General features: G+C 47.3%; 1 protein-coding gene across 1 annotated transcript in view; it reads right to left on the bottom strand.

Annotated features, from left to right (window-relative positions):
* LOC135908327 (uncharacterized) overlaps positions 1-4,894 on the bottom strand; it is a 165,504-nt gene extending 160,610 nt beyond the window's left edge. Inside the window, exon 1 of the mRNA XM_065440086.2 lies at positions 4,706-4,894. Coding sequence (XP_065296158.1) covers positions 4,706-4,801 — 96 coding nt within the window. The 5' untranslated portion in view covers positions 4,802-4,894. The remainder of the gene's footprint in view (positions 1-4,705) is intronic.
* Positions 4,895-14,273: the final 9,379 nt, after the last annotated feature.

Genomic DNA, 14,273 nt, shown 5'->3' with positions numbered 1-14,273 from the left:
CTAAATTTCTAGAGGAAAACGAAGGCTGGGAGGTTTACCTCCTATTCAGATAAGTTGTAGGCATGCTTTTGTTTGATGAGCTTCCCTCAGAGTATTTTGTTTATATGGAGAGGAAAATTCAAGAATTTCTCCGTTCATTCGTTACCCGCTACCCAGAAGCCCGCAAAATCCCTAAATTACACTACCTTGTGCGCTATCCACGCATGATCTCTCTTTTCGGAGCACTTAAACAAATCTGGCGTATGAGGTTCAAGGCATCAAAGATGAAAAACTTAAAAACATATGCAAAACACTTGCAGAGCTTCACCAACTTTCGCAAAGCTATGAATTCCGTGAGATTGTCTTCTGCCAACGCCATACCATGTCAGGCCTGAAACCTGTGCGAAGATCTGTTTTACATATGTGCATTGAGGAGCGCCTGCCTGCAGGTAACGTATGGCAGGCAAAGTCAGTCACTATGCTGCAAATGGCATACCACGTGGGAGATGTGCTTTCAATGGCCAAGGGAGACGAAATTGACTGATGGGGTTTTACGTGCCAAAACCACGTTCCGATTATGAGGCACTTATAGTGGAGGACTCCGGAAATTTCGACCACCTGGGGTTCTTTAATGTGCACCTAAATCTAAGTACACAGGTGTTTTCGCATTTCGCCGCCATCGAAATGCGGCAGCCGTGGCCGGGATTCGATCCCGCGACCTCATGCTCAGCAGCCCAACACCATAGCCGCTGAGCAACCACGACGGGTAAGGCAGACGACCCACAATTTGCACAGATTGCAGGTATTCTTGCGGCTCAGGATGAGGTTATGTTCTTGTTAGACAAGATGGGACTTGTTGAATTCAGGAGACATCGATAAGCATTTAAGGTATCTAAACACTATGTAGTCTGTGTGGCGCAGCCAGGAGATCAGGTATTACCAGAGTTCCTCGATCCTTATCTGGCAGGGAAAGTGGTACACAGATGTGAATTATTGTTGTTTTCTTAAAAAATAGTAATATTTCCTTAGCTTTAGTTATGAACTCTAAGTGGTGTACTTCGCAGTTTGTGTTCTGTTGACATTGTGTGTATGGTCGTGTTGTATTTTTTCTTGTTTTTTCCATTCTGTGCATGGTCAATCAATATTGTGCACTCCCCCTCCCCCCCTTAAGGTATCTTTATGTAGAAAATACATATTAATGTACAGTATGTTGCATAAATATACCAACCAGTGTTATTACTTTTGGAGTTTGGCGTTGTACCATCCTGCTTCAATTATTTCTTACTGAAAAATTTAAAAAAACAATTTGCCTTTCTTGCTATCCTGATTATGCAGTAATTCAGCACTGCATGGAAAGCATTTTACTTTTTGCGGCCATAGAGTTGAACTCGGGTAGTTACATATCATGCTGTTTTCTTTGGTATAGTCAATCAGTTATTTGATTGAGTGAACCAACGAATCCACATTTGCTGCAACCTAAAACATCATATGTGCCTTTCACTGACTCCCTTCAAGCAGCATGGAGTCATCCATTTCATGCGTCATTCCCGACTTCATTTTGTGATTACCCTTGGAAAAAAAAAGGTAGTCAGCGACTGAAAAAAGAGAATCGAGGTAGTCGTGACCCTCTCTTGAGTCTCTTTTTTTTAAGAGTGTACCTAAAGGGAAGCTGAAGATCCTGTCAAATTCAATAAGACGCCCATATACGGATGCGAGAACCTTATAAACGATGCAGGTAAAACTTTCGGGGGGGATTTTTCACTTAGGAGCGACGGAATCGTCGGTTAAAATTACGCTGTAGCTCCGCCCCCCGTCGAGCGCCGCGCGCTGCTGCTGACGCTGACGATAAGAGCAAAGACCGGAAACCACGGCGTAGTGACGTCAGCACTGGTGTTCCGTTCCTTCGCAGTCTCCGCGACCGTGCGTGACCGTGCTTATTTCTGCGTGCGTGCCGTCCTAATCTGCTTCGCTCGACCCTAAATTGCTTTGTTTGTGTGTCTGTATAGTGGTAGTTGACGTGCGCAGCATGAATTGAACTTGTAGGCCACTCAGGCCGGCGTTCTGTGTGGCCTACGGTTACACGAACACCAGCAGCCGCGACGATGTTCCATTAGTTCCCGCAAGACAAGAAGCTTTCAGCAAAGTGGAATGCTGCTGTGAAGCGAAAGAACTTCAAGCGCTCAAGAACAACAGTGATGTGCTCTAACCACTTCCGTGATGACGATTACTACCAGAGTTTATCAATAATGCGTTCGTCTTAGCACGCTGAACGGAAGGTGCATGTTTATCTCCCACCCTTGACGCAGTTTTCATCGCCAAGCGCCGCGAATTTTCTATTCGCACGTGTGTTGTGAAACAGCCTGCATGCAGCTACCATAACGCAGTGCAAGTGTAAAGTTTGTATGTGTTGGAAAGCCGGCTCACGCCAGGACGCTGCGCTTCCCCTTCTCTCGCACACATAGAGAAACCGACGATCTCACGTAGCCGACGGAATTCGCCGGTTACGCGTAGTGTGCGGATGGCGCACTGATGCAGGTTAAAAAAAAAGTTATGGCGTTTTACGTGCCAAAACCGCTTTCTGTTTATGAGCCATGCCATAGTGGAGGACTCCGGAAATTTTGACCACCTGGGGTTCTTTAACGTGCACCTAAATCTAAGTACACGGGTGTTTTCGCATTTCTTCCGCATCGACATGCGGCCGTCATGGCCTGATGAAGGTTCTGTATACTACACGTGCTACAACAGCCGGTAACCTTTTCCCGCGTTTAAACCATCTGTGAGGATTGCCGACAGCTTTGGGGCAGCGCAAAAATGCCGAAGATCGCATCACCGCTTACGTTCTACGAGGAGGCATGCAGGAACATTACACCACAGTTGTTTGCCAGGAAGCATACTCACTGGATCGCTGAGTGCAGCTTAGCAAAAAAACATACTCGCCAAAGACCATTTCCAACAGAAGGAGATGCTAACACTTCGTCTTCGTTCGCGTGGAAAGCACTGCTTATACCAGAATTTTTTGCTTCTTGGAGAGGATGGCTTCTTCGCATTCGGCTCGTACATGTAGGAAGTAAAGTATAAACCCCATACAAGTGATCTTGCACGCGACAGCGAAAGCAACAAGCGAAGCGATGGCTGTCGCGTTCACTCGTCGCCTACAACCCGAACTTCACGCGAACGACGGCTTTACGCGATGACTTCCCGGTATGAGGGCAGCAATATACGCACTGAAACTAGCTTTACGTGTGCTTTATCACCTTAAGTTCATGTATTTTACACTAAAAAGGAGCATAAAATATTTCTGAAGATCTTCCACTTGGTTCATATTCTTCCACTTGTAAAATTCAAAAGTTTGCGCGTTCCGTGCGACAAACAGTATTATTTGAGTTATGTACATCCAGTTCCGGGTTCTCACTAGTGGCTTGTCGCTGATAGCACTTGCGGGCGACGAGCGACGAGTTCTAGATTTTTAGAAACGAGCGATCGAGCGACGACACCGACCAATCTGTTCAAGCGACGGCCTGTTTTGTCGCTCGAAGCTATGTTCGTCGCGGTCGCGCCCAAAATCGCTCTCTTGGTGTTTGGACTTAACGCCGAACTCCTGAGAGTAAGGCTTAAGCTATCGAAATTTTTCCAAAACCGTCTCAGAAAAACAGCACCAAACTACATTGCAGCGTGCTTCGTGTGTAGCGGCAGCAGTCGGTCCGGACGAACACCATTGTTGAAGTCACGAGGCGCCCGACAATTCGCAGGCGTAAACGAGGCGCACGAGCAGCCCCGAGTCTGCTGCTGCACTTTTCGTCGAAATAAAATCTGCTTGCGCTTACCTGTGTTACATGTGTTATTCTAATTCAGAGGGTTGAAAACCATGACGTAGCGCTCTTAACTCATATTTTCTGGAAAAGCTGCTTCCCTTTAAATGAACCGTCGTGAGTCACCCGGTGATAAACACAGGGGCCGCATGTTTCAGCTTCGCTCGGTAACCATCTGTACGAAGTGATTGGCCCGTGAGTTTTTTACTGTCAGCGTCTGCTTCTTTGCGAATGGTTTCAAGGGTTGTCGCGATCACTGGCAATATACTTGTGTTGCACGTGACTACTAGACTGAAGGAACGGGGGGCGAGTCACAAATATGTAAATATGAGCGTGAATTAGAAAGTAGGAAAGTGTAAGGCGTACAATAACTCAGACTTGGAGTACAAAGGTGAGTGCGGCTGTTCATTTAACATGTAGAGTTCATAGTACGTGGGCTGTCAAATTAATAGGAATGGTATGAAGGAGCTGTCAAGTATGGTAGGTGATTAAATCGTGCGATGAGGTTAGTAGTTACCGTGCATAACATAGAGCCTGCTTTTAATGGCAGAATGACCGATATTGCGTAATTAGACATCTGTCCTGCAGTTTACACATAATAGGATGGGAATAATAAAAACGACGATGACAGTAATGGTGCAAATACTTGCAGCTAATTTTGTTTCTGTATCCTCGTGGAGTGCCGCTGCATATTGTAAACATGAATACTAGCCCACTTCTGGACATTGAGAGCGCAATTTAAGTTTATCTATATATTGCAGTCAGGATCAGTTAACATGTGGTCAAGAGGAAAGGAACGGACTAACGATTGTTCATCATGGAGAATAAGCACCAACATAAAACAGTGCACTTGATAATATTTACACCACGACAGTATCCGTTCTTCCTAATCCTTCAGAATCTAACAGAGTACTCACATTGTAGATTATATGAATACCATGCTTGTTGTTGAATTCATTTAAAGCGCGTAAAGCTTCCAATGAAATTTTTGGCGTAACTTGTTCAAAATTCATAATGCCTGCTTTGCCTCCTGCGCAGTGGAGATTCGTTTCTTCTCTGGCTGCGCGATCCTGTTATCGAGGATGACTGCGCTCTGCGCACAGCCTTCTTTGTATTGCAGCACAATCGCCAACAGCCCTAATTTATGGGGCATCGCCGTTCGTCTATACTTTCTTTATTGCATAGCGCACGCTTTATTTATAAGGCTAGTCCACGCAGAGCAGGCGTGTGCAATAATTTTGCGATGATTCTATAGCTGCCCGGTAATTTTCCTTCACTGACAGTGTTAAGACTTAGGGGAAATGTTACGATATCTAGAAAAACGAAGCACTCGGTCAATACATTGAAATATATTATTTCTGTAGGAATTATATGGACACTGCAGGCGCATTTCTGCCGTAGCCGTTGACGAAGCTCTCGCCGTGAGGTTCAGCATAAAGTCCAAAGGCGATGAAATCAGCGCCGTGCGTCGTGTGTTTTGATATGTTAGCTTAGGCGTCGGAGGGTGAGCCTGCGAACGCAGCTCAATCTCGCGTGTACGAGAGAGGTAGGAGGGCCGGAAGGCACCTTTACTGCTATCGCGCGCGAGGCCCGAGGGTGAGGACGCGGAGGGGGGGGGGAGGGGGAGGAGGACCTTCTTCTCCGGTGGCTGTAAGGCGGCTGCTGCTTACGGCGCGGCCTGGCGGCCACCGTTACCCGGCGTGTAAGCGCGACTGACCGAGGACGTAGAAAAACAAACAGAGACTGTGATGTCTCTGTTCCTTTCTATGTCTTTCTAGATGGCTTTATATCGACCTAAATGTGCTCGCACTAAATGGCGTATGGTGTCATCTAATAAAATAATGTCATTGAGCAGTGGCTATAAACGTACCTTTATGAAGGATTATGTACTGAATCTTGTAAGTTATAGCAGCACTAGTGCCTCAGCAGAGCCCTTCAGCGCAAGGGCTGCGAGGCAAGTGCTCTGAAAAAACGGGGGCTACATGGGGCGTTATTCTCCTGTGATTATCGCGCGCCAAAAAAAAAAAAACGCACTGGCGGGACGTCGGCCAGGCTACGCGAGGCGTACGAGCGGCGAACGCCGCCGCAGTGTGGCCAGACAAGGCAAAATGTTTTGGCTACCACTAAATGAACGAACAATGCTTATATGTTGTTTGCTTGTGTTATAATTAATAAATTATGCAATAAATACTCCACTAATATGTCTATACACGATACCAGGTATGTTTAGTATTGTATCGATATTTTTGTGGATGTTCACCGGAGAGAGTTGGCCGGAAATGTTTCGTCTGGCGAACTTGTGCGACTGAAACGGGTGTGCGGATTGCGCAGAGTTTCAGCGCACGCGCGTGAAGTGTTCAAGGGACGGCAAGCAACGGTGAGACGGCTGGCCGCTCCCGCCGAAAACAGACGGAAGTGACTCCGACAGGCACTTCCGGTAGCGTCAGACGCGTGCGCGCCGCGTCAAAATCTAGCCGGTCCTGATCCGCGGCGGCGGGCGTTTTTCTCGACGCCGGGCGTCAAATCGGCGCCGTGAGGCGAAAATCGCCTCAAAAACGCTCCTTGTATTCCGGGCTTAAGTGACTGCATTTCTGCTACAGCCTCTAAGAAGTGCTACAAAATGCCTAGGTCAAATTATTTCAACCTTGTTAGTTTCGGCTAAGAATTTTAGTACAGTTTTAAAATTAATGGAGGGTGATTGCTTAAGAAGCACGCTGGATGAAGAGGTATATTTTGGCGGTATAAGGAAGGGAGTACTTTTGAACGCGATAGCGTTAAGGAGCGCGAGTCGCAGGAAAGCCGGTGTCATCGGTGTCGGTGGCGTCAGCCGTGAGCGAAAAATCCTGGAACGCACTCCATAAATAAAAACAAGTTGCAATATGGGCTGGGTGGGAATCGAACCAAGGTCTCCGGAGTGTGAGACGGAGATGCTACCACTCAGCCATGAGCTTTTTTTTCTTCATTGCTCAGCCATGAGTTCGATGGTTCAAAGCGAGACAAAAGCGCCTCTAGTGAATGTGGTGTTGCCTTAGAAACGCGCCGTAGAAAGTTATACTGTGGTGTATATCGGTAATTATGAGCATGTAAATTACAGAAGTCGCAGGTAAACGAGTAGCGAAGTACGTTTTCGCTACATTTCTTCTGCGCTTGGAGCGCACGCAGAGCCATCTCGCAGCAAACACAGAGAACCCCCTTATCGCAATGTGCGGCGCTGCCCCGACAGGTGGCGCGCCACTCGTCTGCTTCGTAAAGCCCCTCAATCTCCCAAAGTAGCGTCATTCACTTCCCTCCTCCTCCGCTCGGCGCGGCCTCGACGGTGGCGCCGCTGGTGGTGGGCCTGCCGTAGCAGACGACGGCTAACACGCTACGGGAGGAAATCCGCGGAAAAGTTCGTTCGAGTCCTGCGGAGCAGTTTTTTCAATCTAGATCTTGCTTTGTCAGTCGGTAACTGGCCTTAAGAATGTCGTGTCGGATTTGCGGAAGAAATAAAGAAAAGCACCATTATTCAAGGCGTATTTAAGGCGTAAAGCGCGCGCACGTTGAAAGTTAGTGTTGCTGAAACACGACACAAGCACGCGGTGTGCTCAGACACGCGAGTAATTACCAGAGTTTCAGGTTTTGACAGCGCGAAAGTATGTGCACGTGGTTTCGTAGGTTAATTTACGTACCTGCAGGATGCTTTTGTTCGGCCGGCGCGTGAGAGATTCCGACTGTCTGCGGTCAGCAATGCCTGGCAGCAGGGCCGTTTCTGTTCCGCGCCTTTTACAGATGTACGTAGCTCATGCACAGGTTGTGGTGGCCATGAGCAACGTTTTCACACATAGGCGGTATAGATAATTTTAACAACGTACCAGCATATGAAATCGTTATTTATTTATTACAGTGCAAATGGTTAGAATTTGATAGAAAAGAAAGAAGCAACTTGATGGGACAACTGGAAAGAGGTTCAGAAAATAATTATCCCCCTCCCTCAACTGGCACCAGCAACACTTTTGTTGAAGTGCTAATTTTATCTCTGTATACTACGTGCGTCTGTATTCTTTTGCGTTGTAAGTTTTCACAAGGAAGCAGTGTTGCGTTAACTGGAACAGTCAAGGCACACAAGACAGAAGAAAAGTTGATTCTTGGGTTTTACATCCCAACACCACGATCTCATAAGGCACGCCATAATGGGGGCTCTGGATTAATTTTTTTTGCAGCTGGGGTTCTTTAACGCACCCCCAATGCACTGGACACGGGCCCGTTTTGACACGGGCGTCAAAAGAAGAGGTTGGAGGAGCCGTGTCACTTCACAAAGCCGCGCGTTCTTTGCCACTTGCTCGAAGTCAGCCCGCCCGATCTTGTGAATCCACACTTTTCTTCGTTTTGCGTTGCGCCCGGCGGATGGTAAAACAAAAAGCTTTTTGCCGTCACTGGGTCTGTTGTGGCAACCGTAGGCGCAGCAGCACGGCATCGCAATTAAGCACTCGGCCCTAACAAATTGTATAAAACTACCGCGATCCTTCAAACCGCCTGCCGTACTTCGTCGCGCAGGCCCAAGAATGGGGGTCGCAGGCCCAAGATTGGGGGTCGCAGCGCGCTGGAAAGAAAAGATATACAAAAGCGCGGCGCCTGCTCTGCGCCGGAAAGAAAAAAAATATACAAAAGCGCGGGGCTCGCTTTCACGTGACACAGATTGGCCAATGGGGGAGCGGAGGAGGCTGGGGCGACAGGAGGATGGAGGAGGAAGCGCCTGGGTGAGCGGGGTGGCGGAAAGATCTAAGAATGGCGCTACTTTTGGAAAATTGAGGGGCTTTACTGCTTCGCCCCTTCGTAGTGGGCACGGAACGAGATCATATACGGTAAGCCTGTTGCCACACCAACTACATGTCGCAGGGTTAGTTTCACTTGGAAGAGACGGATAAGTACTGCAGGCGTGCCCAATTCATAATCTACAACGCAGCACTTCCCGCTGTCTTGTTCTTCTATAACAGATCCAGTAGCCTATTTTTGGTTTGATTAAGTCTAGTTTGTTGCATACCTATGTGTCTGACTGCCTTTGCCAATATTTTCGCAGGCTATGTCGTGATAATGGCAAGGGGTCTGTGTACGGTACAGGCGGCACTTTCGCCTGCAACTACATTTCCTTTCATGCTCCTATGGCCAGGTACGCAGCATAATATGATCACTTGGTTGCCCACATAAGCCAAACATAGCAAGCTTTACAGTTCGTTAAAAACTGAATTCTTGTGTTTTAGTAGATTCATTACAGCACTAACGATGCTCAATGACTCTGTGAAGAAAATTGCGTTTGTACCATTCATTAACTTTATGTGTTTAACTACAGAGAGGATTGCGTATACTTCCGCTGTATAAATATTTGTAGGCGCATTTATTGCTCCAGACATTGAAACAGACGGTCCCAGAGCTGCACAAGTAACAGCAGTAAGATATCTGGAAGCGTCCGTGTACTGTTGAGGCTGTGTTTGTTTACTTCCAGAGCTGGTCTGCGCTTTGGATCTGCTGAATCCATATGTTAATAGCGCGGCATAGATTCGATGCATACTGGTCTTTGTAGCTGCACTTAGTATGCCAGAGCTGACATGCCAAAACTTGTTATTCCGGCTGCGGTAGCCGCGTTTCGATGAGAGCGAAATGCAAAAAAAAATCCGTGTCGCTTGCATTGCGGCACTTTATATAGCCCCTGTTGGTCAATATTAATCTGGAGTCCCCTACTACGGCACGCCTCATGATCAAATCGTGGTTTTGGCACTTACACTTAAAACATCAGGATACCTACAAAGCTTGTCGGGAAAGCGAATTAGGAGAGTGTAGGTGGCATCGGCACATGCATGGCGCGCTGATGTGTGCACGCAGTGCCAGTAGCGTGCTATATGTCGTGCCCAGGATGTATGGACGTTGTGGCCATGAAGACTCACGGAGGATAATTTGCAGCCATATTTCACCCCACTCGCGGGATACTTTGGTCACGTTTATTTTGAAGCCACATAACAACGACTGTGCGTGGGCGTGTGCAATGCATATTTTGTGTTTGTAATGAGAAATCATGCTTTTTTCAGAACCGGTTCCTAAGTACAATGTTTAAAGATTTTTGAGACCAGACAGCATGTGGTGCAATATTCAGCACCAAGACAATATTTATACATGTGTGTGATGATATCTGGGTTGTGTGGGCGCGAAGAGGCGAATAATAAACGGCAGTTCTGGTGTGCATTGTGCAGCCATGAGGCAGCGAAGAAAACTCGTTGCCACGAGAGCGAGAGCTGCGTGCGGCTAGAGAGCATCGAGCGTGGAACGATGCGGACGCCAGCTCGCTGACCGGTGTTTCGAGTCACGGCTTTCTGCGGCCCCGTGTCCTGCGGCCATGCGGACCTGTTGAGGCCGATGGCGCTCTCTGCCACTGCTGCTTAGCCGGCCACAGGGGGCCAGCTGTCGTAGCAGCCTGGCGCCGTATTTGATCTGAGGGCCTGGTGCCCCAGTGGTGTTCGCTGCCTGGCACCTAGGAAGCACCCGACTGCGGACCAAGTGATCCGATGTGCCGGCAGCTCGCGGAAACACTTGCTGGCTAGCCAGTGACCTGTACGTCAGCGGCCTGGTGTTCTGCCGGCCTGTTGTACCCTTCTACTGCTGTCGAGTCACGGTCCGGTCACGAAGACAACCACCACAGCAACCACGACGACACAGCGGCGAGTAGGAGGGTCGATGTGTGCTTAGTCGAGTTAAGGATTCTTGACATTCTAGACAACTACGGTTGCCGTGGTTCAGTTCTTTGTCGAGTGTGTAAATTGTCGCGTCTGTGGAATATAGACTCTGTCGTCCGCACCAAGCGCCACACAGCCGTGTCAATTATTGGGGATCCTCGGCTCACATTATCAACCTTATCAGAATGTCCCAATTCTGAGACTTAAATAGCTGCCTTCTTTCAGAAGCGAGAGCGGGAGCATTGCAGAAGCAGTCAAGTGAGTTGGCTGCACAGTGTTCTAGTGAATTGGCTTACGCAATTAAAGGAAAGCTATTTCAAATGGTCACACAAAACCATCACTGGTTATTTTATGTTTGAACACATCATTGAGCTACTATGACAGCATTTCACAACAAAGCTTTCCAATTTCTGTTTGACTGTATAAAATAGCTAAATTAATACTACATAAGTTAGTGTAGTGACAATTTCTCCACAAAGCGTCGCCTTCTACAGCGCGTTTTAAGACATAAGCACTGCATGTATTAAACAGCAAATTATGCAGGATGTCTTTTCTTATGTGAAACTATGTTTATTTCATTTGAAGCTAACAGCATTCCGCTTCTTTGTCTGGGTTAATTTTAATCGGAGGGCATCGCTTTCTAGATTAGCAGTGCAAATTGCTAATTGAGATAATCGTGCCAACTATCTATTTAATTAGTAAAGTTAGTGCAGACGTTGCAATGGCGGAAATGAGCCCTCAACATGCAGGGCCTACTAAGCTAAAACAAATTTTGTAACTAGTAGCAGTTTCAAGCACGTCAAATTGCGCGCCAAGATTACCTTGATGTCATGGCTTTTTTCTAGCTTCACTACAAATCTATGCAATGCTCTGGGAAGCAATTACGACACCAACTAATTTGTGATTTTGACTTCGTCGATCTCAGATATGGTGTGAGTTACACGATTGCCTCCAAGTAAATCCGTCCTGCCTGTTAACGGGCCTCAATTACACTATTACAACATGAGCCCTGAAGCGATTATTTAAAAAGACAATTACCACGATTTTTTAAAATTAGATGCCTCTGCACTCGCGACCTATTGAGAATATAATGTCCAACAGTTAAGGTAACCCAGTTAAAGGTGAGAACTATGCTGGCATCTGCGACGGCTAGGCGCCCTAAAAAATCGACATAAGAAAAAGAAAACGGTATACGTGGCTAAAAAAAATAAAAAAAACTTGAATGTGAATACCGACAAAAAAAAAAGAACGCTGGCCGCGGGCAAGCCATGCTGTTGCCATCGTGGGGAAGTCGTCGGCGTGTGTGAGGCCGAATGCGGCCACAATGATTTAGCCCGCCGTCATGATGCTTCCCTGGTGTCGACTGACGACCGCCCGCCAATGGTCGGCAAGCGGGCTGGCCATTTGCAAAACCCTAGCCCGGCCCAACTCAGATGGTTCAATTTTGGCCTCTACTTTTTATCTCGTAATGGGCATCGGCCTGATCTTCCGCCAAGTTTTTTGTTCTTTTTTTTTGCTTGGGAAGCGATGTCAGCCGTCAAGCGTTAAGCACCGACGAGAGTTATGATATTCGCAGAGCTTAGCTCTAGTGCATGGCTCCGACGGCTAGGGACCTGCTCGTCTGTGCTCGCATTGCAGCCGACGGTGCCACGTATATCAGGGCACTTTCTTCTGCGTGCGGATTTACTGCGAGGACACATTAGAACACGAATATCCTCTGGACATGCAGCTCAGGTCCGAATGTTCAAGTCCCAGTATGGGCGCACAGTGGGTAACATGAAGGCATAAATTTCTGGACGTTCTATTTGAAACACCCTTCGGACATCGACATGATTGAAGTTGTGGGAATCAAACAAATCCCTAGACTTTATTCCTGTGGATGTCCGATGGTTGTTTTCAACGGGATGTCCCATACCGGACATATGTGGGACAAACACTTGCAATACTCCTCCTACGCGATGTATGTAAGCACAGATGATGTGACTGTTTATTCGCGTTTGCTGATTCCACAACATAGCTCCCGTTCGGTCAACTGAATGCATCATTATGCGGATCGATGCACGCTGCTTCCTTTGCCTTATATATATTCTGCATTGAAGTAATCACAGTAAATTATAGGCCCGCACATATGTAGGTGCCCAAATTTTCCCTCTGTTCCCGTTACGTGGGAACAAAGCTGAACGCATGCCGTTGCGGCGCCCCTCCTTGCACTAGATCGCGACATTCATGCACAGATGTGTTTACTGTGATAGCAAAACCTAACCTTATCGAGCCTTCACCAAAATGCTACCGTACCGTTTTGCTAAATTCATTGCGCGTGGTCCGTGCACTCCATTGCTAAAAGAGAGAGCACCGAGCACAACGAGAACCACGGAACAAGCAAAGAACCAGGAAGATTTAAGTAACAAAATTGAGGCGACGAAAAATCGCTCCAACATGTATTACGCAATCATAGCGCGGAATGTTAAGGCTCTTCTACGGCTGCGCTCAGGCCGCGCTCACCCGAAAACACATGTCCGACATCAGCATGAAGCTACCGCACTCAGGCTAAACGTCCAATCAAGACGAGAAATGTACAAGTTACTATGAAGGGCCTATATTGCACAAGCACATCAGCGGAAAAGGTGTACGGAGCTGCAGGCAGAGCACCGGAATAACTGCACGTTAAAACCTACCGCAAGGCATAACCCAATGCAATCATGTCCGATGCTCTCAGAACATGTGCCAAGAAAGCCGAGTACTGCCTCCCGTGCCGTAGAACAGTGCAGCGACGGCCTTCGCCCAGCCGTTACTCGGTCGAATCGCTGCTGCCTGTTGGTTGTTGCGTGTACGCTTAGCGCTGCTTCCCGCGTAGTCGGTCACATGACATAACGCCGCCGTCTTATGGGATCTCTTCGCGCTTCTCTGAAGGCTCGGAATTTCCGAACGTTGGTGCTGTTGGCGCACTCCACGGAGTACTCAGTTCGCGGGTTTTCTATGAACGTGGTGGTTGCATCACGTGCTCATCAGTTCCACCGTGAACGTTTACCAGTTCCAGATGAATGTTTGTGTCGTGTGCTTTCGAGCTACATCCATGCGACGCCTATACGTCTTACGCCTATCAAAATGTAAGGGATAGTTCACGGAATTATTTTCTATTAGCATCCCAGGAAACTTCGCGACAAGCACGCCGTCGTGTCTAGGCGTAATCGAATGGCAGGCGTTGTACATCCCGATGGTTTGCGGCACCGGTAACAACAATTGGCGATTGACCATCCCTTCCGCTCCCGCAATACTGCGTTTGAGCGCATCAGACTGCTTTCCTGTAAACTTGACACTCTTCCTTGTGCTGTTAACGTGCATCGCTGAAATCCGCTTACAACGAAATTTCACAAGGCGAAACTTTAGGACCTCTATCTCCTATGTAGCCTACTGGATGGATCCTGTGTCTTTTTTGAACATTGGCGAATAATAATAATAATAATAATAATAATAATAATAATAATAATAATAATAATAATAATAATGATCTTTATTAGGTACCCAAGAAAATCAGTGCAGAAAAACGGGCCCATCTATGCCAATGGTGACTTGTGTGACGTGACCCGGCATTGTCAGCTAAGCGATGTGGTTGTAGTATACAAGCACAGCTTTAAAACCAACAAAGAAAAGGGAAACAAATGATAGTGATAAAGGTAGATCAGGTTTCCAAGGCATCGAAACAAAACCATAGAGTAATCACAGCTAAACCGCGACAAACGACAGGAAACTGAGTACATACGTTTGTATTACAACATGTTCAATA

The sequence above is a fragment of the Dermacentor albipictus genome, chromosome 6, assembly GCF_038994185.2.
Source record: "Dermacentor albipictus isolate Rhodes 1998 colony chromosome 6, USDA_Dalb.pri_finalv2, whole genome shotgun sequence".
NCBI lineage: Eukaryota > Metazoa > Arthropoda > Arachnida > Ixodida > Ixodidae > Dermacentor > Dermacentor albipictus.
Note: the sequence above shows the minus strand (reverse complement) of the source record. Positions and strands in the feature narration are given on the sequence as shown.